Source organism: Cololabis saira, chromosome 3, assembly GCF_033807715.1.
Source record: "Cololabis saira isolate AMF1-May2022 chromosome 3, fColSai1.1, whole genome shotgun sequence".
In the NCBI taxonomy this organism is placed as follows: Eukaryota; Metazoa; Chordata; class Actinopteri; order Beloniformes; family Belonidae; genus Cololabis; species Cololabis saira.
Window position 1 is genome coordinate 36,356,577 of NC_084589.1, and position 24,839 is coordinate 36,381,415.

The 24,839-nt window shown below is 43.1% G+C and overlaps 2 protein-coding genes across 3 annotated transcripts in view; both read right to left on the minus strand.

Moving 5' to 3' along the window:
* LOC133438547 (NLR family CARD domain-containing protein 3-like) overlaps nt 1-24,564 on the minus strand; it is an 88,063-nt gene extending 63,499 nt beyond the window's left edge. The window contains exons 1-3 of one of the 2 annotated variants that reach the window (XR_009781693.1): nt 24,488-24,563; nt 21,732-21,864; nt 21,543-21,649 (exon numbers count right to left, since the gene is read on the minus strand). The gene's annotated coding sequence lies outside the window, so the exon portion shown is untranslated. Of the gene's footprint in view, nt 1-21,542; nt 21,650-21,731; nt 21,865-24,487 lie in introns of those variants that run through there. The other variant, XM_061717393.1, reaches the window with a different exon arrangement.
* LOC133440646 (NLR family CARD domain-containing protein 3-like) lies at nt 1,630-21,297 on the minus strand. The gene is made up of 8 exons (XM_061717969.1): nt 21,286-21,297; nt 20,333-20,543; nt 17,954-19,736; nt 12,954-13,127; nt 7,137-7,310; nt 5,762-5,935; nt 2,629-2,675; nt 1,630-2,500 (listed from the first exon to the last, which is right to left on the minus strand). The coding sequence occupies exons 1-8, from the start codon at nt 21,295-21,297 to the stop codon at nt 1,974-1,976; spliced, it is 3,102 nt and encodes a 1,033-aa protein (XP_061573953.1). The 3' UTR covers nt 1,630-1,973.
* Nucleotides 24,565-24,839: the final 275 nt, after the last annotated feature.

Sequence of the window (24,839 nt, forward strand, 5' to 3'; positions counted from 1 at the left end):
AGTTGTGTGACATACAAAGTGCGTGTTGCATTGCACATTGCCCTAGAACGTACGAATTAAAACGGAAAATTAACATTAGGACAAACCCCGTGCGGTACCCGCGTCGGCAGTCGGGGTGGCTTTGGGTTTTTTATCCAATACTTTCAGGGCTTGTTTGTAGACTATTTCAATTTGTTTTAGTGTTGTCTTACAGGCTGTTGCCCAGCTTGTTATGCAGTAGGACATGTGTGGTATGATCATGGTATCAAAATATAATTTTGCTGTCTCAAGAGTTAGGTTGTTCCCAATAAACCTGAAGTTGGACAAGTTAAACTTGATTCTGTTCACAGTCTTTTTTATCTGGTGTTCGAAAAGGAGTTGGAGGTCAAGAGTGATTCCTAGGTATTTAATGTTTTGCACCACCTCAATTTGTTTACCTTGTACATATATGTTGGAATTAATATCAGTGTTTACCCTTTTTGAGAAGTACATGCATACAGTCTTAGATACGTTTAAGTGCATTTGCAATTTCTCAAGCCAGTTGTACACATTTGACATAGCATCTGTCAGTTGTCTTAAAGCACACAGAACAGTATCATCAGCATACATTTGACAGGTGATAATCGAAGGACAGCAGCTTGGCAGATCATTTATAAATAAACTAAAAAGCAGCAGACCTAGGACCGACCCCTGTGGAACCCCACGGTTGTTGTTTCGTGACGTTGACTTCATGTTCTTTATCCTAACACACCGTGTTCTTGATGAGATGTAGGATTTAATCCAGTTCAATGTATTTGGGGAGAGGTTAAAGTAAGACAGTTTAGTTAACAGTATCTGGAGATTAATGGTGTCAAAAGCTTTTCTAAGATCAATAAAAACAGTACCAATAACACCACCTGTATCCAGCTTTGATTTTATGTTTTCCAGGAAGAAACAGACAGCCGTCTCAGTAGAGGGGTGTTTTCTAAAGCCAAATTGCATCCTGTTAAGGGTGTATGGACTGTTGTTAAGATGTCCAATAATTTGCTGCGCTACAAGTTTTTCTATGACCGTGGATACTGCAGGAAGTATACTTATCGGTCTATAATTACTAATTGTTGCAGGATTTCCTGATTTAAAGACTGGTGTGATGAGAGAGAACTTCCACAGGTTAGGGAAGGACCCTTTGATTATGGATTTATTTATGATCAGAGGTGTCAAAAGTATTCACATTCATTACTCAGGTAGAAGTATAGATACTAGAGTTTAAAAATACTCCTGTAGAAGTTGAAGTATCAACTCAAGTTTTTTACTCAAGTAAAAGTATAAAAGTACTGGTTTTAAAACTAATTAAAGTATAAAAGTAAAAGTAATGTAAGGGGGAAAAAAGCCATTAAGGACAAAAGCCATTGAAAATGAATGCATCTTAGTATAATGCAAATATATTAAAGAACCATATATGTGTACTATTGAGCATTAACATGTGTTTCAGAGAGCAGAAGATATGATGACTAGTTGCCTATAAGTATTGTAATGGTGCAAAAAGTCAAACTTCAGAGGCATGTTATCATTTATCCTAACCTTTATTGGAATGTACATCCAAGTTTAGTTGCAGGAATCTGAGGGCAACGGATGTAAGAACAAAACTGGACAAGAACATCTGAAACAACCACAACCAAATTCACTCTATCCGGATGGCACAATTTAACTGGATAGTTTTTTTTTAAAGGCCGAAATGAAATAGAGTAACGAGGCTGTTTTTAAAATGTAAGGAGTAAAAAGTACAGATAATTGCGTGAAAATGTAAGGAGTAAAAGTAAAAAGTGGTCTGAAAAATAATTACTCCAGTGAAGTATAGATAACCAAAATTTCTACTTAAGTAAGGTAATGAAGTACTTTGTTACTTGACACCTCTGTTTATGATGGTGGTTAAGGGTGTTACGAATGAGTCCTTGTGATATTTTAAGAATGATACATCTATCTGTCCAACAGAGAGGAGACTGTTAAGACTGAACTCAGCACAGAGACACTAAAGAACCAGACCAGAACCTGAACCCAGGATAAAGAGGTTCAGTGAATGTGGTGTTGAAGGTGTGGAGGTGGATCAGTCTGTCAGAGCAGACGCTGTAGAAGGACAGATTTCCAGCAGGAACGTCCACATACACTGCTAATCTGTCAGAGACTGAGGAAGAGGAGGAGGAAGGTGTTACTGTGTTATTGTGCCAGACAGAGTACCGACCACCATCAGAACAGGACAGACTCAAGGACTGATCGTTCCTTCCAAACCTACAGTCTTTAGAGTCTCCTTTCCTGCTAATTCTTCTGTAACTCACTGATACAGAAACATCTCCTCTGCTCTGGACCTCCCAGTAACAGCGACCCGTCAGAACTTCTCTACACAGCAGCTGACACCAGAAATCAAACCTGTCTGGATGATCAGGATATGACTGATCTTCTTCCACACGTGACATCTTCCTGTTGTTGTCAGACAGTTTGATGTTGTTGTTGACTGTGTTTGTGTCGATGGTGAGTTGACACGAATCTGAAGGAGAGAACAAACAATCCAGCTGCAGTTATTATTGATCTGTCATTGATCATTGATGGAGTCACGAATGTGTGATGTGACAGTGTGAAGATAGTTGAATGTGAATGAAATAAAAACACACTTACACTTCCTCAGACCTGGTGTCATCCATCGTTGTCCAGCAGGCGCCACCCTGAAAGGAGGAGGGGGGTCAGACCAGCACAGTCTCTTTCAGCAAACATGGACATTACATGGCTCTCACACACTGATGAACACTTGGACAGATGCACTTGAATGCAGAATCCCTGAAGTCCTGTCCTGTGGTCGTCACGTTCCAGCACAGTTTGAATACATTCTTTTCATCTGATTTCATCTTTGCTGAATCAGGAGCAGGAGGAGACCATGTCATGGATGAGTGAAGGTGCAGCTATTATTGTGCTGTGATGGGCCTCAACACTGCTGTTTACTGGGTCAAGAACGGCTCAGAGTTGTGAACCGCCTCTATCAGCTCTGCTGCAGCACCAGATGGGCTGCAGCAGCTCCATCTGCTCAAAGATCTCTGCTCAAAGGGTCATAGAAAAAATTCTGACATTATAGCCTATGGTTTGTAACAAAAGGCCAACAGCTGTAAGGAACAGGATGGAAAGAGGGGTGTAAAAAACATGTAAATGCAGATGAAAGGGTCACATCTCTTTTGTAATGTACACCTTCCTCTAAGAGGACTAGCATCCAATTCAATTCATTTCAATTTAATTTAATTGTTGAATAGGGACCGTACATATTATTAAACACATGTGTAAATATGCATGGTTGTAGCCAGAGGCTAATTTCCACCATTCGTCCCCGCAGCAAATTAATGCCAGACACAGAATCGGACACCAGCAGACATACGAGTCGAGATATGACATCCATATCAACAAAACACAACATTAAAAAACACGACTGAGCTAGATAAAAATCATTAAGCAATAAAACATGTTACCATTGATAAACCAGTAATTAAGTGACCATAAAGTTAAAGTGCTACAGTAGGTGCTTAAGTGCTAGTTTGTAAAGTGCTGATGCATATTGCACATTGCCCTATTGCACTTTTCTGGCACACACTGACATGTGTGTGCTAATGTTATTGCACAAGTTGGCATTATAACGTACAGATTTGTTATTATGTATGGACCATTGTACATTTGCATACATACTAAATGTATGTAATGATAACCCCCCCCCCCAAGATGGACAGAACATTCCTGCCGAACGCAGTCGCCTGCAGGGAATCTCAAAATCTCCTCTGCCGCAGGCCCTGGTGTTCATGCCTTTGACAGTCCTTCTTTTAATGAATTCCCTCAGAGGTGGCGGAGCTAGACCATCTAGGCTTCTTTGGATAAAATAAGCAAATTTGAAAACTCTATAACTATAGAAACTTAAAAAGTCATACTTTTAAGGATAAGACAGATGTGATAGGAGTATATTTTTTAATCCAATGTCTTTAAGGCTTTTTTATAGAGTGACTCTATCGGTTTAAGTGCTGTAGAACATGCCAGTGACCAGCTTGTAAAACAGTAATCAATATGTGAGAAAATCATACAGTGTAAAAGAGAGAGCTGCAGTAGTGGACAGTGAATTCCTTATTTGTCTAAAATTAGCTAGATTATATTTGACCGACTTTGTCACCTTTTTGATGTGTTTCTTAAATGAGAGACGACTCCAAGATACCTTAACTCATTTACCAGAGCAAGCTCCTCTCCTCTCACGCCAGAACAGACAGTTTTCGGTGGCTGTTTGGCGAAAAACATGCAGACACTTTTTTTAACATTTAGGGAAAAGGCATGAGTTTTCCAGCCAGTCCTGAACATTCGTCATTGACGAGGTAAGAATCTGGGCAGCCTCTGTGATGTTGGGCCCATCCGCGTAAGCCGCGTAAAGCTGGGCATGGACATTTTTACAGCAATAAAAAAGTCATTAATATACACAGAAATTAAAAGGGAAACAAGGACTGATCCTTGGGGGACCCCTACTGGACAGTTTAGGGAAGTGGATTTGGCACCGTTAATCACAACACACTGTTTTCGATCTGTGAGATAGGATCGGATCGCCTGAGCAGAGACATTGAATTTGGACAGTTTTGTCAGCAGTATGTGGTGGTCAATGGTGTCAAAGGCCCTCTTGAGGTCCAAGAAAATGGCTCCCACACAGCCGCATCTATCACAGAGACATTTTGTCTTTTCCACAAACATAGTTATGGCAGATTCTGTTGAATGATGAGCCCGGAAACCAAACTGCATAGGATACAATGCTGTAGGTCCACTATTAAGGTGATTTATTAACTGTTTCGCTACCCATTTTTCAATAACTTTCGAAATTACTGGAAGAACACTGATTGGTCTATAGTTATTAAGCTCAGATGTACTTTCGGATTTGAAAATTGGGTTTACTACACTCACCTTCCAGTTACATGGGACAACAGAATGTTTGATAGACATATTTATTAGCTAAGTGATGGGACAGACAAGAGACTCCTTGTGGCATATTAAGAAATCTGTGTCAAGGCCATACTCATCCTTGGCACTGGAGCGCTAATAATTTTCAAAACTTCTATTTCAGAGACCTCAGTTATGTGAAAAACTTGCTGTTCATGATTGACAGGGTAAAAAACACAATCAGGAGCAGTGAACAGACCTGATATTTCTTGAATAGACTTAATAAAAAACAAGTTAAATTCTTCAGCCAGGGTGACAGGATCTCTCACTAACTGGTTGTTTATATTTAGCTCCATTCCTTTGGTATTATGTTTTGTCTGCCGACCTGATAGGTTATTGATTTCCTTCCACACCTTTTTTGAATTTCCTTTAGCATTCTCGATTATGTTAAAAAGAATTATGCTTTAGCTTTCCCTAGGGCTGATGTTACTTTATTCCGTGCAGAAGTGAAGTTTTGACGATCAACAGTTAGACCGGTTTTTAACGATATTTTTAATATCCGGTCTCTAACTTTTTGCAATGCGTGACATACTTGAGAGAACCAATGAAGGCAGTTGGATTTATTTGTCCTGGAGCTCCCTTTACTGGAGAAGGACATTATAACCTCCTTGATTTTATTAGAGACGGAGTCAGCACTTGAATTTATATCACCCTTAAAAAACAAATGTTCCCATTCTAGCTCCTTAAAAGCTTAGACAACATTTCCTCTCAGAGGACATCTGTGCAAATCCAGAGAGCCACAAAGATGATGTCCACAACATCACAATGAAGAGTCCAGCCCACTGATGTCCTTCTGTCTTCATACCTGAGAGTGTCCAGTCTCCAGCGGGGATCCTTCAGTCTAGCAGACAAAAGCTTCACTGCTGACTCTCCTGGATGGTTGTACCTCAGGTCCAGCTCTCTCAGATGGGAGGGGTTGGAGCTCAGAGCTGAGACCAGAGAAGCACAGCCTTCCTCTGAGATCAAACAGCCTGACAGCCTGCAGACACATAACACAACACACATGCAGAGACTCTGAGAGAACTGCTCTGAGACTAAAGCTGACTCTGTCCTCATGTTCACCTGATGATGGCGCTGAAGGAAAAGTCAGAGGATCAGCAGAAACACATCAACAATCTTTCAATATCAACTAGGGGTGTAACGATACACTAATCTCACGATACGGCACGATACACGATATTAAGGTCACGATAACGATACGATATTATAGCAGTATTTTTTTAACAACCTTGAATGAGGAACATATGACTGGAAAAAATTGTCTTTTATTTGAAAGACACAAAATACAAAACAATGCTGTGCGTTTGCCCTATTGTTACAGTTTGTAATTCTTTATAACTGTTTAAGTTTTAAAGAGAAAGCCAGGCCAACCATTTTCCACAAACTGAACTAAAAGTAAATGTCAGGTTTGCATTATGCATCTTCCATTTCATACAAGTACAAATATTTTTTTCTCTCATGTATGATTTGACTTTTTTTTTCCAGAAATGTAACAACTAAAATTAAATAAATAAATAAAAGTAAATAAATACATACAATTTTACATCATAAAAAAGATTGATTCATGCTCACCTTATAAGTGTAAGAGGAGATTTATTTTTGTTCAGAAGGTTAGTTTGTTAATTCAGGGTTCATTATTTTATAAATATATTCTTTATATTCTGTAAATCAGGGACTATAATTACAATAGTCAGTTTATCTGTAGTTGTTAGTATGTTTTAGATTGGGCGGAGTGATACAGCACTAGGTGCTGTGTTGATGATCTAAAATCCTACGCTGTTGAGCGGACATTGAAGTACACTGGAACTCACGCAGAAGTTGTCCCGTGTTTATCCTACTCACGACCCAAAAAGGTTTAATTTAATAAGGTAAGGCTTAACTCTACACCAGCCTTACATAAGTAAAGGTTCAGATATCAAAACGGGACCGCAAAACGGGACTAGTTTTTTCTGAGCGGAGTAAGATTTTGGTCCGCGGGTCGAGGCGCGGTCAGATGCGTGTTACTAGTCAACACAATAGATTAATATTAATAACCCAATATCGCGATACACTTTGTCACCTCCACGACACGTTTCGTGACGTTTTTGTATCGCGAAATTTCGTGGCATGATATATTGTTACACCCCTAATATCAACCACAGTTCTAATGGTCAACAGTTGAACACTTAGTGGATTCTGACCTGAGAGACTCCAGGTGACAGTGTGGACTCTCCAGCCCAGGACACAGCTTCTTCAGTCCTGAATCCTGCAGGGGGTTGTTACTCAGGTCCAGTTCTTTCAGACTGGGGGACTGAGAGCTGAGAACTGAGGACAGATCTGCACAGATGTCCTCTGAGAGGTTACAGACACTTAACCTGGAGAGGAGATAAAAGAGAAATTATGAGGTTATTTAGGAAAACTTGTATATAACATCCCCTCCTTGAACCGCCACCTTACTGTGGTGGAGGGGTTTGTGTGCCCGAGTGATCCTGGGAGCCTTGTTGTCGGGGGCATTACGCCCCTGGTAGGGTCTCCCATGGCAAACAGGTCCTAGGTGACGGGCCGGACTAAGAGCGGTTCACAAGCCTATCATGAAGAGGAAGACAGCGAGGACCGTAACGTCGCCCGGATCGGCATCACCAGGGCCCCTCCCTTGAGCCAGACCTGGGGTTGGGGCTCGAAGTCGAGCGCCTGGTGGCCGGGTCTTTGCCCGTGGAACCCGGCTGGGCTCAGCCCGAAATGGCGACGTGAGCCCGCCTTCCCGTAGGCCCACCACCCGCAGGAATGTCCATGATAGGCTGGTGGCATGTTGACTGGGTAGCAGTTGTGGCGGGGTGCCTCGATGACCCAATCCCTGGACCAAAACCCTTGCAGTAGGGACATGGAATGGCACCTCGCTGGGGGGGAAGCAGCCATAGCTTGTGCGTAAGGTTGAGAGATACCGGCTAGAGATAGTCGGGCTCACCTCCACACATAGCTTTGGCTTTGGAACCAGCTCCTTGAAAAGGGCTGGACCCTCCACTACTCTGGAGTTGCCCAGGGTGAGAGGCGGCGAGCTGGTGTGGGCTTGTTTATAGCCCCTCAGCTCAGTCGCCATGTGTTGGAGTTCACCCCGGTGAGCGAGAGGGTCGTTTCCCTGCGCCTTCGGGTCGGGAAAAGGTCTCTCACTGTTGTTTGTGCCTACGGGCCGAACAGCAGTGCGGAGTACCCGGCCTTCTTGGAATCCCTTGGAGGAGTACTGGATAGTGCTCCAACTGGGGATTCCATTGTTCTACTGGGGGACTTCAACGCTCACATGGGCAATGACAGTGATATCTGGAGGGGTGTGATTGGGAGGAACGGCCTCCCCGATCTGAACCAGAGCGGTGTTTTGTTGTTGGACTTCTGTGCTAGTCATGTTTTTTTCCATAACGAACACCATGTTCAAACATAAGGGTGTCCATCAGTGCACGTGGCACCAGGACACCCTAGGCCGGAGGTCAATGATCGACTTTGTTGTTGTTTCATCTGACCTTCGGCCGCATGTCTTAGACACTCGGGTGAAGAGAGGGGCTGCGCTGTCAACTGATCACCACCTGGTGGTGAGTTGGATGCGCTGGCAGAGGAAGACGCTGGTCAGACCGGGCAGACCCAAATGGATTGTGAGGGTCTGTTGGGAACGTCTGGCTGAGCCTTCTGTCAGGGACATCTTCAACTCTCACCTCCGAGAGAACTTCTCTCAGATCCCAGGGAGGCGGGGGACATCAAGTCTGAGTGGACCATGTTCTCTGCCTCCATTGTCAACGTGGCGGCTCGAAGTTGTGGTCGCAAGGTCTCCGTGGCGGCAATCATAGAACCCGGTGGTGGACACCGGAAGTACAGGATGCCGTCAGACTGAAGAAGGAGTCTTACCGGGCTATGTTAGCCTGTGGGACTCCTGACGCAGTAGATGGGTACTGGCAGGCCAAGCCGCGGCTCGGGCGGTGCTGGAGGCAAAATCCCGGGTCTGGGAGGAGTTTGGTGAGGCCATGGAGGAAGACTTTCGGTCGGCCTCGAGGAAATTCTGGCGGACCGTTTGGCGCCTCAGAAGGGGGAAGCAGTACTCTCCCGGCACCGTTTATGATGTGGGTGGGGAGCTGTTGACCTCGACTGGGGACATCGTCGGACGGTGGAAGGAATATTTCGAGGATCTCCTCAACCCGACTGACATGCCTTCCACTGAGGAAGCAGAGAGTGGGGACTCTAGGGCATGCTCATCCATCACCCAAGCCGGGTGGTTCATAAGTTCCTCAGTGGCAGGGCACCGGGGGTGGATGAGATTCGCCCGGAGTAACTCAAGTCTCTGGATGTCGTAGGGCTGTCTTGGTTGACACGCCTCTGCGACATTGCATGGAGGAAGGGGACAGTACCGCTGGAGTGGCAAACCGGGTTGGTGGTCCCTCTTTTTACCGGAGAGTGTGCTCCAACTATAGGGGGATCACACTTCTCAGCCTCCCCGGGAAAGTCTACGCCGGGGTACTGGAGAGGAGAATACGGCCGATAGTTGAACCTCTGATTCAGGAGAAACAATGTGGTTTTCATCCGGTCGCGGAACACTGGGCCAGCTCTACACCCTCCGGAGAGTGCTCGAGGGTTCATAGGAATTTGCCCAACCAGTCTACATGTGTTTTGTGGATCTGGAGAAGGCATTTGACCGTGTCCCTCGTGCCATTCTGTGGGGGGCGCTCAGTGAGTATGGAGTCCGGGGCCCTCTATTAAGGGCTGTCCGGTCTCTGTATGATCGGAGCAGGAGTCTGGTTCGCATTACCGGCAGTAGATCAGACTTGTTCCCGGTGCATGTTGGACTCCGTCAGGGCTGCCCTTTGTCACTGGTCCTGTTCATAATTTTTATGGACAGGATTTCCAGGCGTAGCCAGGGGCCGGAGGGGATCAGGTTTGGGAACCACAAGATTTCGTCTCTGCTTTTTGCGGATGACGTTGTCATGTTGGTTTCATTGGACCGGGACCTTCAGCATGTGCTGGGCCGGTTTGAGGCCGAGTGCGACGCGGCAGGGATGAGAATCAGCACCTCCAAGACCGAGGCCATGGTTCTCCATCGGGAAAGGGTGGCGTACCTTCTCCGGGTGGGTGGAGAAGTTCTGCCTCAGGTGGAGGAGTTCAAGTATCTTGGGGTCTTGTTCATGAGTGAGGGAACGATGAAGCAGGAGATTGACAGACGGATCGGTGCAGCGTCCGCAGTTATGCGGTCGATGTACCAGACCGTCGTGGTGAAGAAGGAGCTGAGTCGAAAGGCGAAGCTCTCGATTTACCGGTCAATCTACACACCTACCCTCACCTATGGTCATGAACTTTGGGTAGTGACCGAAAGGAGGAGATCGCGGATACAAGCGGCCGAGATGAGTTTCCTCCGCAGGGTGGCTGGACGCTACCTTAGAGATAGGGTGAGGAGTTCGGTCACCCGGGAGGAGCTCGGAGTCGAGCCGCTGCTACTTCACATTGAGAGGAGTCAGCTGAGGTGGCTTGGGCATCTGTACCGGATTATCCTGGATGCCTCCCCAGGGAGGTGTTTGCAGGCATGTCCCTCCGGGAGGAGACCCCGGGGAAGACCCAGGACACGCTGGAGAGACTATGTCTCTCGGCTGGCCTGGGAACGCCTCGGACTCCCCTCGGAAGAGCTGGAGGAAGTGTTTGGGGTGAAGGAAGTCTGGGCATCTCTGTTGAGACTGCTGCCCCCTGCTGCGGCGGACGATGGATGGATGTATATAACATTTCATGTACAAGACAACTCAAAGTGCTTGAAATATAAACATTTTAAAAAATGAATTAAAAATGTAAGAAATTAAGAGCAGTAATTTAAGACAGATAGACATATGTCAATAAAAAGGTTTCCAACTTGACTTAAGGCTATAGAGAGTTTCAGCATCCCTGATGCATTCTGGGAGTTTGTTCCACAGGTGAGGAGCAAAAGCTGAACGAAATCATTCAGAGATTTATAAACCAGCAGCAGGATTTTAACATCTATTATGGGACAGACAGGAAACCAGTGTAATGACCATCAACCGCTCTATCAAGATGTTTTTGTTGATTGTGTTGAATGCAGCACTGAGATCCAGTAAGACTAAGATTGAAATGTTGCCATTATTGGAGTGGATATCATTAAGACCTTTACTAGAGCTGTCTCAGTGCTGTGATGTGGCCGGAAACCTGACTGGAACACATCAAAACCGTCATTTCGTGTCAGAACGTTGTACAGGTTTTTGAAAAATTAGTTAAATTCAGGATATGAACAAGAAAGGCCACTCCACAGCTACCACACTTGCTCAAATGACTGATGATTGATTGCTTGAAATGGATAACAAAAAAAATGTTGGTACTAAACTGTTGGATATGAGGGCAGTATTTGATGTTCTTGACCATAATGTGTTATTGAATGAGTTAAGCTGCTATGGTTTTGAATCAACTGCTATATATAATTTACTGTTTATTCTAAATTATGCCACCATTGCAAGGTAGGCTGATGACTAGACAGTTTTACATCGGCAAATGCGCCTGCTGGATTAACTGAGATTTAAAGGGTGGAATTAAAATTAACAAAAATGGACGATAAGAAACAAATGAGTTCTGAATAAGGTGAAGAGAAAGTGGACTGTTTTAGGTTCAAAACATTTATTAAGAGAAAACCCTGTGCTATGCTTAACTATGGATGATCTAGTGATAGAGCAAGTAACAGAAGTGAAGGTATTGTAGAGAGTCAAATGTCCTGGAATAGACAAGTTGACCAAATATTGTTTTTGCCTAATGATATGCAATATTTAGATGACGTTAATTAATAAAGTAGTTATGACTTAAACACCAGAAACACTCTACAGAAGATTATCATGTTTTTCACACACACAATAATTGGTCGAGGCGGACATCAGCAATTGGTTTTCTGTTGCCTCCATGTCGAAGTAACTTAAAACAGAAGACAATGAATCACAGAGCGATGGTGGTGTGGAGTAAATTACCAGATGTTTGGGCTTTAGATAATATGATAAGCTTTAAGAAGAAGTTCAAGTTATTTTTGTTTACTCAGGAGAATAAAATGGACTGTTAAGACTTGAGCTATTAAGCCCCAGATATACTTGCAGGTCAGAACGTGTACGCCTCATGGCCGGCACGCATATCCTGCGTTCATTTGACACATCGACGTGCACGTTCTCAAAAAGACACTGAACGCGACCTGCACTTCTCGCTGTGGCCGCGTGTGGTGCTGGTCCCAGTCAGATAACTGCTACAAGTAACGACGCGGAGGTCGCTGGTGCTGTTTCCTTTGCCCAGATCGCAACCAAAGCAATGTTATAATCTCCTCTTCATCCAATGTTGACATGTTAACTTGTTTGTTGTTCAAATCCGCTACTGCTACTACTGCTGCTACTACCGCTACTACTAAATATTTAAACACTTTTCCAACTGCTGCTCTGCTTACTGTCCCCTATTGGTTACCGCCGGTACGACGCGCTCTCCTCACGTACCATGAAGCGACGTTGCAGTTGGTGGTGCACGCCAACGGACGCAAACGGACACGAACGCAAGCACCAACAGCAAGTATATCTGGGACTTTAATCTGTTTATTGTGTTGACACTGTTTCTTTTTCCTTTATTTCTTTTGTGTTTGTGTGTGTAGTTTTGCTAAAGGGGGGTGGAGCGTGGGGGGTGTTAAAATGTGAACAGCACATGATTATTTGTTCCATCTCACACTGTCCAGAAAGTTCTTGTAAATCCTGACTTTTAAAAGAGTAAATGTTGAGTCAAAATGCCATTGTGCTGATTATAATGTTGTTTTTTACTTTTAGGAGGTGTCCTAGTGTCTGTTGTCTCTGAGTTGTGGGCATGTATGTTTATATATTTTCATTAATGATAATGTTGTAATTCAGCTGATGATTCTGATGAGACCCCAGAGAAACTGCTGTGAAAGGTCAGCAGGTAATGGAGATCTAATAAAACAACCAAACAAACAGTTCTAATGGTCAACAGTTGAACACTTGGTTCATTCTGACCTGAGAGACTTTAGGTGACAGTGTGGACTCTCCAGTCCAGGACACAGCTCCTTCAGTCCTGAATCCTGCAGGTGGTTGTTACTCAGGTCCAGTTCTGTCAGACTGGAGGACTGAGAGCTGAGAACTGAGGAAAGATCTGCACAGATGTTCTCTGAGAGGTTACAACCACTCAACCTGCAGAGGAGATTAAAGGGAAATGATGCGGTTATTTAGGAAAGTGTTTGTATAACATGTCATGTACAAGACAACTCAAAGGGCGTAAAATAAAAAGATTTTAAGAATTGAATTAAAAATGTAAGAATTCAAGAGCAGTAATTGAATACAGACAGACATTAGTAAATAAAAAGGTTTTCAACTTGACTTAAGGCAGGGGTGTCCAAAATCGATCCTCGAGGGCCACAGTCCAGCATGTTTTAATTGTTTCCCTGCACCTGATTCTAATTAACGGTCGTCACCACCTTGTCATCAAAGTCTGGATAGGCTGTTGATGACCAAGCTGATGGTTTGATAAAAAAAAAGGGACACATCTAAAACATGCAGTACACCGGCCCTTGAGGGCCGACTTTGGACACCCCTGACTTAAGGCAATAGAGAGTTTCAGCATCCCTGATGCATTCTGGGAGTTTGTTCTACAGGTGAGGAACAAAAGCTGAACTCTGACATCGTGTTTTGTTTTAACTCTGGGTATAGAAAGTAGGCGTTTCCCTGACAACCTGAGGGTTCTAGTTGGTTCATCATGGACCAGGAGATCAGAGATGTATTTTGATACAAAATCATTCAGAGATTCATAAACCAGCATAAACGACAGAAGCAAGGCAAGGCGCGAGCTGTCGGCGTGCCGGCGCTCCCCCCTCCCCCGGCCACGCACCGCATCGCGCCGACAGCCCGCAGTCTGCCTTGCTTCTGCTGTTATTTTTGAAATATGTCCACACTGCTGATGTCCCGCTTGCATTAATTGTCGCCATGTTGCCTGAAACGGCGCTGCCAGTCTCACTCACGGGTATCACTCTCTTCTCATCACCATGCTAAGCTTAGCCGACTAGCAGCTAACCGGAATGTAACAATGGGATTGTTTATGTTGTTTCACATGGACGGCTTCAGGTTAAGCACCGCACATGCGCAGTTGATGTACCTGCGATGAGACTACGTTGTACTTTGAGTTACGTGGAGTGTTTAATAAAGTTCCCTGTGAGTAAGGGTAATACTCAACCGTCCAGTTTGTATAATTAAGGAAGATAGAACAAACTGAAACACGGAACAGCTGGCTGAGCAGTGGCGGCTCGGTGGCTGCTCCGCCGCCAGGCTCCACACTCAGCCGGGGACCCGCGGAGTGGCTCAACATCTCCCCCCTAGTGTCACTAACCAGTAACTATAACAACAATGAATTGGTATCGGTGCGTCGTATTGAAAATTTTTGCGAGTATGAGTACGAGTATATGAGAGCAGTATCAGCCCCGATACCGATACCAGTATCGGTATCGGGGCATCCCTACATTTTATTAATTTTTGAATTGGATTATAGTCTCTAGGTGAGATGCATAGACTGGGTGTCATCTGCATAGTCATGGTAGCACATTTTGTTCTTTTTCATAATTTGAGCAAGTGAGAGCATGTAAATGAGCATGTAAATATTAAACAACAGGGACCCCAGAATTGAACCTTGAGGAACTCCACATGTTATTTGTGTAAGCTCTGATTTGTAGTTACCTAAAGACACAAAATAGTCTTTGTCTTTTAGATAGGACTGAAACAGGTTAGTGCTGTGCTAGAAAGTCACCCAGTTCTTCAAGCTGTCTATCAAGATGTTCTTGTTGATTGTGTCGAATGCAGCACTGAGATTCAGTAAGACTAAGACTGAAATGTTGCCAGTATTGGAGTAGATATCATTAAGACCTTTACTAGAGCTGTCTCAGTGCTGTGATGTGGCCGGAAACCTGACTGGAACACATCAAAACCTTCATTTAGTGTCAGAACATCGTACGCTTTTTTGAAAAAAAAAAGTTAAATTCAGGCTATCGTCATGCATACAAGAAAGGCCACTCCACAACTACGACACTTGCTTAAATGACGGATGATTGGTTACTTGAAATCGATGACAGAAAAATAGTTGGTAGGCTACTGTACTGTTGGATATGAGGGCAGGATTTGATGTTCTTGACCATAATGTGTTATTGAATAAGTTAAGCTGCTATGGTTTTCAATCAGCTATTATTGCATGTAGTTATTTGTCTGATAGGAAAAGCACTGTTTACTTTAATGGTAGCGATTCCAAGCTGAGAGCCGTGAGCTGTGGGGTTCTCCAAGGGAGTTCTTTGGGTCCGCTTTTATTTTCAATATTCATCAATGATTTACTGTTTATTCTAAATCATGCCACCATTGCAATGTTTGCCAATGACTAGACAGTTTATATACATCGACAAATGCGACTGCTGAATTAATTAAGATTTAAAAGGTGGAATTAAAATTAACATAAGAATGGATAAGAAACAAATGAGGTCTGAATAAGGTGAAGAGAAAGTGTACTGTTTTAGGTTCAAGACATTTATTAAGAGAAAACCCTGTGTTATGCTTAACTATGGGTGATCTAGTGATAGAGCAAGTAACAGAAGTGAAGGTATTAGGGGATGTTGTAGAGAGTCAAATGTCCTGGAATAGACAAGTTGACCAAAAAGAGCAGAGAATGGGTAGAGGTATAGCTGTGAACACAGCAGGAAGTTTTTGCCTAATTATTTGATTAAACAGGTGATACACGCATCGGTCTTATCAAATGTAGATTATTGCTCTGTGACTTGGTCCAGTACAACCAAACGTAACCTGGCCGGACTGCAGGTAGCTCAGAACAAAGCAGCTGGCTGAGTCATTCAGCGCCTTTATCAGACGAGTGGATAAATATAATGAATCCCCATCCATCCTGGTTAAGTGGAGAATGTAGGATGCAATATTAATTGATGAGTATATTCAATAAAGTAGTTATGACTAAAACATCAGAAACATTTTACAGAAGATTATCATTTTATTCACACAACAATCATTTGTCAAGGCGGACATCAGCAAGTCATTTTATTTTGGCTCCATGTAGAAGTAACTTAAAACAGAAGACAATGATTAACAGAGCGATGGTGATGTGGAGTGAATTAACAGACCTTTGGACGTTAGATACCGGTAATATGATAAGCTTTAAGAAGAAGCTCAAGTTATTTTTGTTTACTCAAGATATTAAAATGGACTGTTAAGAATTGAGTTATTAATCTGTTTATTGTGTTGACTCTGTTTCCCTTTTCCTCTATTTCTTTTGGGTTTGTGTGTGTAGTTTTGCTGAAGTGGGGTAGGGGGTGTTAAAATGTGAACAGCACATGATTACTTGTTCTACCTTGCATTGTCCAGAAAGTTGTTGCATTGTTGAAAGATTGGAAAATATTTTTTTATTCTTTTTAAATTGAGCTATGGATTTGATTTTTCTTAATATCTTGTTTGAGAGTGTGATGAGAAAATATAAATCCTGACTTTCAAAAGAGGAAATGTAGAGTCATAATGCCATTGTGCTGATTATAATGTTTTGGTTTTTTTTATTTGAGTAGGTGTCCTGGTGTCTGTTGACTCTGAGTTATGAGCATTTGTTTTATGTATTTTAACTAATGATAATGTTGTAATTCAGCTGATGATTCTGATGAGACCCCAGAGAATCTGCTAACGGGGATCTAATAAAACAACCAAACAAACAGTTCTAACGGTCAGCAGTTGAACACTTGGTGGATTCTGACCTGAGAGACTTCAGCTGACGGTGTGGACTCTCCAGTCCAGGACACAGCTCCTTCAGTCCGGAATCCTGCAGGTGGTTGTTACTCAGGTCCAGTTCTGTCAGACTGGAGGACTGAGAGCTGAGAACTGAGGACAGATCTGCACAGATGTCCCCTGAGAGGTTACAACCACTCAACCTGGAGACAGGATTAAAGAGAGATCTTGATGTTATTTAGGAAAGTTTATTTGTTTAACACCTCATGAACAAGACAACTCAAACTCGGCAGGTGGTTTTCTGTTGCCTCCATGTAGAAGTAACTTAAAACAGAAGACAATGAGTCCCAGAGCGATGGTGGCGAGGAATTCATTACCAGACGTTTGGATTGGAGATAATAATATGGTATGCTTTAAGAAGAAGCTCAATTTCTGTTTACCCAGGGAGAATAAAATGCACTGTTGAGAAGTGAGCAATTGATTAGTTTTTTCTTAATATCTTCTTTGAGAGTGTGATGAGAAAATGTAATTCCTGGGTTTAAAAAGAGGGAATGTAGACTCATAATGCCATTGTGCTGATTATAATGTTGTTATTTTTGTACTTTGAGCAGGTGTCCTAGTGTCTGTTGTCTCTGAGATGTGAGCATTATGTTTATGTATTTTAATTAATGATAATGTTGTAATTCAGCTGATGATTCTGATGAGACCCCAGATAATCTGCTAACGGAGATCTAATAAAACAACCAAACAAACAGTTCTATAGGTCAACGGTTGAACACTTGGTGGATTCTGACCTGAGAGACTCCAGGTGACAGTGTGGACTCTCCAGTCCAGGACACAGCTCCTTCAGTCCTGAATCCTGCAGGGGGTTGTTACTCAGGTCCAGTTCTGTCAGACTGGAGGACGGAGAGCTGAGAACTGAGGACAGATCTGCACAGATGTCCTCTGAGAGGTTACAACCACTCAACCTGCAGAGGAGATTAAAGAGAAATGATGAGGTTATTCAAAAGTGGATAATGCCATTTAACAAAGAAATAAACAATATAATATCAATGAATGCTGATTATTTCAACTAATAATCAATAAGTATTGATCATAGTGATTGCTGCATTTCTCTTCTCTACATGTAAAGTTTCCTGAGATGAATTATTGATGAGAACTGGTCCAACATGAACCTCAACTTAGTTGAACAGTGAATTTAACTGGTTTCCTCCAAGAACACAACATGTTATTGTAATTAAAACAGATGTGTCCGTGTTCGTCCTTACACAACTTTCTTGGAGGCTTTGACCACCCGCAGCAGCGTCCGTAGAACATCCTCTGAAGCTGAGAATTTCTTCAGGTCAAACACCTCCAGATCTTCTGATGACAGTAAGATGAAGACCAGAGCCGACCACTGAGCAGGAGACAGTTTATCTGTGGAGAGAACTCCTGACCTCAGGTACTGTTGGACTTGATCCACCAGAGAACCATCGTTCAGTTCATTCAGACAGTGGAACAGGTTGATGCTTTTCTCTGCAGACAGATCCTCACTGATCTTCTTCTTGATGTATTCAACCGTTTCCTGATTGTTCTGTGAACGTCTTTGTTTTGGTTCCAACAGGCCTCGTAGGAGAGTCTGATTGGTCTCCAGTGAAAGACCCAGGAGGAAGCGGAGGAACAAGTCCAGGTGTCCGTTTGGACTCTGTAAGGCCTTGTCCACAGCAATCTGATAGAGGTGAGTCTCTTCTCTTGTTTTAAACCACCAGGAGGTGTTTCTCTGTTCCTCCAGTAGGTTGACTCCAGACTTGATGAAGGTCCGATGGACATGAAGAGCAGCCAGAAACTCCTGAACACTCAGATGGATGAAACAGAAGACCTTGTCCTGGTACAGGCTGCTCTCCTCTCTAAAGATCTGTGTGAACACTCCTGAGTACACTGAAGCCTCTCTGACATCAATGCCACACTCTCTCAGGTCTGGTTCATAGAAGATCACGTTTCCTTTCTGCAGCTGCTCAAAAGCCAGTTTTCCCAGAGACTTGATCATCTTCCTGTTCTCTGGACTCCAGTGTGAATCCGTCTCAGATCCTCCATCATACTTGACCCTCTTCAGTTTGGCCTGGACCACCAGGAAGTGGATGTACATCTCAGTCAGGGTCTTGGGCAGCTCCCCTCCCTCTTTGGTTTCCAGGACTTTCTCCAGGACTTTCTCCAGGACCGTAGCAGTGATCCAGCAGAAGACTGGGATGTGGCACATGATGTGGAGGCTTCGTGATGTCTTGATGTGGGAGATGATCCTGCTGGTCTGCTTCTCATCTCTGAATCTCTTCCTGAAGTATTCTTCCTTCTGCGGGTTAGTGAACCCTCTGATCTCTGTCACCATGGAGACACACTCAGGAGGGATCTGATTGGCTGCTGCAGGTCGTGTGGTGATCCAGAGACGAGCAGAAGGAAGCAGGTTCCCCCTGATGAGGTTTGTCAGCAGGACATCCACTGAGGTGGACTCTGTAACATCAGTCACAACCTCATTGTTGTGGAAGTCCAGAGGAAGTCGACTCTCATCCAGACCATCAAAGATGAACGCGACCTGGAACTCTTCAAAGCTGCAGATTTCTCTGGTTTCAGTGAAGAAGTGATGAACAAGTTCCACCAAACTCAACTTTCTGTCTTTCAGCACATTCAGCTTTCTGAAGGTGAATGGAAAAAGTAACTGGATGTCCTGGTTGGTTCTGCCTTCAGCCCAGTCCAGAGTGAACTTCCGTGTTAGGACTGTTTTCCCGATGCCGGCCACTCCCTTCGTCATCACTGTTCTGATTGGTCCATCTCTTCCAGGTGGGAGTTTAAAGATGTCTTCCTGCCTGATGGGTGTTTCTTCTCTGTGTGGTTTCCTGGATGCTACTTCAATCTGTCTGACTTCATGTTCATCGTTGACGTCTCCAGTCCCTCCCTCTGTGATGTAGAGCTTTGTGTAGATCTGCTTCAGAAGGGTTGGGTTTCCTGCTTTAACAATCCCCTCAAACAAACACTGGGACTTCTTCTTCAGCTTAGACTTCAGCCGCTTTTTACAAAGACCTTAATAAAGGTGGCAAAAAGAAAGGAATTAGTGTTTTATAAAGTTAAACTTATTTCTCCTAAAGAATCAGGATGTGGACCGGCACTGATTAACTCTAATGTTACGATGAGCTCTCCAATATTGAGTAGAATCACTTTTACCACCAAAACACCTCTGAACATTCAGGACGTAACAAGAACATTTGGGGTCCTGGAGTTTCTAGTACCAGGATGTTAGCGGTACAGTCCTTATGGGTCGTGGCTTTGTGGGATGTTTGTAATTTTTATTGTTGTGGTGTCTGTGAAAGGGGATTTCCAGGTTTAGGACTTGGAAACCCCAGAAGATGATCTGATCAGATAATCTGTGGAACCATCAAGACAATCTGGAGTTCAGAAAGATTCCTGGGAGAGGAAAACCAGGACTAAAATCTTCGAGTTATCTTGTGGTGTTGGTCGCTTAAACATATTAATGCTGTCCTGTACAGGGAGGGTGCTACTCTAGGGGTCTGGTACCACGTGGGGGCGAATGTTGTGGCTGATCTGTGAATGTTGTTCATTTCCTGAGACATTCTGGGTCATTTATCCAGCATCTTAAATGTTCAAAGAAATCCTCTTACTGCTCTGCAGACGCTCAGCCAGCTCCTCCTGCTTCATTCTCCTCAGGAAGTTCACTGTGATCTTCACAAACGCCTCTCTGCTGCTCCTTCTCTGCTCTTCATCCTCACCCTCCAACAGATGCTCTTGGGATTCTGGGTAATCTGGACTCAGACCCCGTTGGATCTTCTTCAGCTCATTCTTCACAAACAGGACAATGTTTTCCTCCAGCAGCTGGAACAGCAGACCACGTGAAGGACACAATCAGACTGAAACCACTGAGACAAACATCAGACCCATGTTGGACAGACTGACAGTCCACTGGTCTCCAGAGACCAGCATAGAGACAAACATCAACAGAACAGGTGGAGAAGCAGTTGTTGTTCATGTACAGACCAGAAATATGGAGTCCAGCTGTGTCTGATGCTGCTGGACAGACGGACCACTGGGAGGCTCTGAGCTCTGCTGGTCCACTCTGTGGAGGAACCAGGAAGAATTAGCTCACATCATGTCTGTTTACTAGTCCTGCTGATCCCATCGAGAACATGTGACCTCAGTGAAAGCTCTGCTCATTCAAATATTCACAAGATCAAGTTTTGCTCCAAGAAAAGTTACGAGATCAAGAAGACGGACAAATGATGGAAACATGAACAAGCTGATGAACTCTGGATCATCATCAGGACCAGTCCTCTGGAAGGTAAGACCTCCAGATGTGTCAACCAGAGGAAAAAGCTCATGACAGGAGATGAAGATCTATGAGGAGGAAGCTCATATCACCATCAGGTGATGGAGGACCACAGGGGTCCCTGACTACATGGATCTACTCAGGAAGAAACATGTGGACATTTCCTAACATGCGGACTGATTTAAATACATTTACTGCATTTAAATACATCTCACCTCTCTGAAGAACACTGTTGGTCTCCTTTAGTGTCAATAAACCTTCGCTTTGACCGGTCGCTCTTCAAGGACAAACAGCTGGGTTCATGTTCAAGAGAGTCTCTTTTCTGATGGATCCTGATAGAAGACAAAAGTTAAACATTTTCATATTCTATTTGTATGAAAAAGAAATTATATTGTCTATAAATATTTAGTCTATTTATAAAAGTATTAAACATAAATCATTGGCAGCGTTTGGATACACTCACCTCTTTAAAGCGGAACGTCGGACTCTTTTAAAGTTAATTAACCTGGCTTTTGACCGGTCGCTCTTCAAGGACACACGGCTGGGTCCAGGTCCGGATTCAGGTCCGGATTCAGGTCCGGATTCAGGTCCGGATTCAGGTCCAGGTCCAGGTCCGGGATTGGGTCCAGGTGCAGGTGCAGGTGCAGGTTGATTCCTGTAATAATTTTGTTTGGGGATGTGAGTCTTTAGCTCTGACATGCAGAAGAGTCACGGACAGTTAGAGATGCTCATCTCACCTCTGAGCTTTGCCCCGACTCTCATGTTCCCCACACAGAGAGGTTTTAAAGGGAGGGACTCCCTCCTCTCTGTCCTCAAGCTGGTCCATTCTGCTGAATTCACGTCCACATCAGCTCACACACACACCTTCATCTGCAGAGGAAACACACATCACTGGTGTTGTACACAGATCAGCTAATCCTCCTCTGCTTTGTTCCTCTCCACTTCTACTGAGCAGTAGAGGTCACTTGGCACTTTTTTTCTTTTTCTTTCTTATCCTTCAAATGTTGGAAAGGGTCCCAAAGTAATCAGCCTATCCTCTACCAAGCCAGTCCACCAGGACTAACATGCTCGAACTAGCTGGAACAAGTGTGAAACAACAATGAGGTGATTCTATGAACAGAGTTTTTACTGCAGAAACTCGAAAATCTTGTTACTGTAAACGTGAGAAGCTCAGAAGTTGATCTGCAGAGACAAAGGTTCAATGTACCATGAGTCTGAGAGAACCAAGATCACATGTGGGGTTCCTCAAGGGTCCATCCTCGGACAGCTTCTATTCAACATCGATATGTTACCTCTAGCTCAGATTATGGAACATCACAACATTTCCTACCATACTTATGCCGATGACACACAACTCTATATTTCAGTGTAACTACATGACTACAGTCCCCTACTCTCATTGAGTAACTGTATTCACCAAATCAATTAGTGGATGTGCCAGAATTTTCTCCAGCTAAATGCAGAAAAGATAGAGATGATCATTTTTGGCCCTAAAAATGAAAGGGAAAAGATCAGCGCTCACCTTGGCTCCATGTCATTGACAGCTACAAATCAAGCCAGAAATCTTGGTGTAATTATTGACTCAGACCTGAAATTCAACAGCCATCTAAAGTTTATCACTAAATCTGCCTATTACCACCTAAAAAACATTGCTAGAATTAAGAAGATTCTGTCTAAACAAGACATGGAAAAACTTATTCATGCATTCATTTTCAGTAGGTTGGATTATTGCAATGGCATCTTTACAGGCCTTAACAAGAAATCTATCAGGCAGCTGCAGCTGATCCAGAACGCTGCCGCCAGAGTCCTTACAATCACCAGGAAACTGGACCATATTACACCGGTCATGAAATCGCTACACTGGCTTCCAGTGAGTCAAAGGATAGATTTTAAAACCTTACTGCTGGTCTAAAAAGCACTGAATGGTCTTGGACCAAAATAAATGCTTGATCTGTTAGTTCCCTATGAAGATGAGGTTCATCTGGATCTGGTTTGTTGTGGTTCCCAAGAACCAGAACCAAGCAAGGTGAGGCAGCGTTCAGTTATTCTGCTCCTCACCGGTGGAACAAACTTCCTGTAGACCTGAGGTCTGCTCCAACTGTCAGCTCCTCTAAATCAGGCTTAAAAACATTACTGTTTGCTCAAGCGTACTTACCTGCTGTACTCTACTGCCCTTATTTTTAACAACTTGTGCTTTTTATTATTTTACCTCTTTTCTTATCATTTTATTTCATTTATTTGGTATTGCAGCGTACTCTTAAATTAAATACTTTCACAAAAGGGCGAATGAGATGTGTACCTGCAGTACTAACTCTACTGCCCTTGGTTTTCAGCAACTTGTGCTTTTTATTATTTTACCTTCTTTTCTCACAATTTTATTTCAATTTATTTGTTATTTACTGTCTAATTATGTCTTGCCACTTTTTATGTTGATGTAAAGCACTTTGAATTACCTTGTGTTGAATTGTGCTATATAAATAAACTTGCCTTGCCAATGTGCCAATATAAGGAGATATAAACATGCTGTATCCAGTGCAAATAAGTAATAAATGTGATATGAGGTGTGATGATTGACAGAGTTCAGAGCCCAGAGTGCTGGGCATGTCTTGATTAAGAAGTCTTATGACCTGGGAGAAGAAACTTCTTTTACGTCCCTCAGTAAAAATGTTTCAGTTAATCAGCCTGTTGTTTCTGACCCCCGTCTGCATGAACCTCTGGGGAGCTTCTGTGTAAACATTGATACAATTGGAAGTTCAGTCAGGAAGACTTCTGAACGAAGATATCCCATCTTCAGTAGTTACACAAGTACCAAAGAACAACTTCTTCCAGGAACCAAACTGTTTTTAATGCTGGAGACGACAGCTTCATTCCAGGAAATAAAAACACCTCACAGTTTGATCAATAAAGAAAACTAATTATCAGTGGTTCATCACTGTGTTTCTGAACTGTGAGTGCAGCAGCTGGCTGCCTCACGAGCTTTGGACCATAAAGTTTTTTGCACGCAGCACACCGATGACGGAAAGGAAAGGTCTTAACGCAAAGTTCTTATTTTGTATGTTTACTCCAAAAACTGAAAAATCATACAAAATACAGAACTAAATCCTTAACTTTTGTAAATAAAGTATGATAGTCAAAAGACTGTGTTGTTCAAAGGTCCAGTGACTTGTAAACTTTCAATGAGTTACTGTATATTTATTCTCCATACAGCAGCCAATAGAAATGCAGTATTCGGCTTTGTGACTAGTCACTGGTTAGAACAAAATATAAAACCAAAGGAATCTTACAAAAGCTATTAATCTTTTTAATCATTAATCACATTTTGCAACACAGCTAAAACAAATCGAAAATCAATCCAATAAAAATATTGTCAACTAACAATCATGTAGATTTGTCTTCAGACACAAGAATGATCAAAGTTTGCAGTGAATACCTTCTCCAACCATGATGCAGCAGAAACAAACAAGAAAGTCCCTTAAGCCAATTTCGAACTTACAGTTTCTTCAAACAGTCCAAAGAGTTGAAGATGAAGATTCTGCAGTCTGAACAAAACCCACTGAGACGCAGCTGAACTGATCCTGGAATGAGTCAGAGCTGCACCTGTGGAGGAGGAGGAGGAGGAGGAGGAGGAGGAGTCTAATAAATAATCCGTCTGAATTTAAAAAATGAAGGTGACAATTTATATTGAAGGTTGTTAATAAATTCCAACTAAATTATTGAGTAAATGAACTGAGATGTTTTAGGTGTATTAATTTATTTTGGGTCACCATTGTTTGGTTCACCACAGAATAAGTCCCAATATTTACAGGGCTCCTGTGTGTTTCTACCGATAATGTCCATCCAGCGGT

Excerpts from the sequence above, each read along its gene's own strand:
- LOC133440646 (XM_061717969.1), bottom strand. Across the intron at positions 7,311-12,953 it reads TGTCACCTAAAGTCTCTCAG|GTTAAGTGTCTGTAACCTCT; the intron begins GTCAGAATGAAC and ends TCTCCTCTCCAG. Across the intron at positions 2,501-2,628 it reads GACACCAGGTCTGAGGAAGT|ATTCGTGTCAACTCACCATC; the intron begins GTAAGTGTGTTT and ends TCTCTCCTTCAG.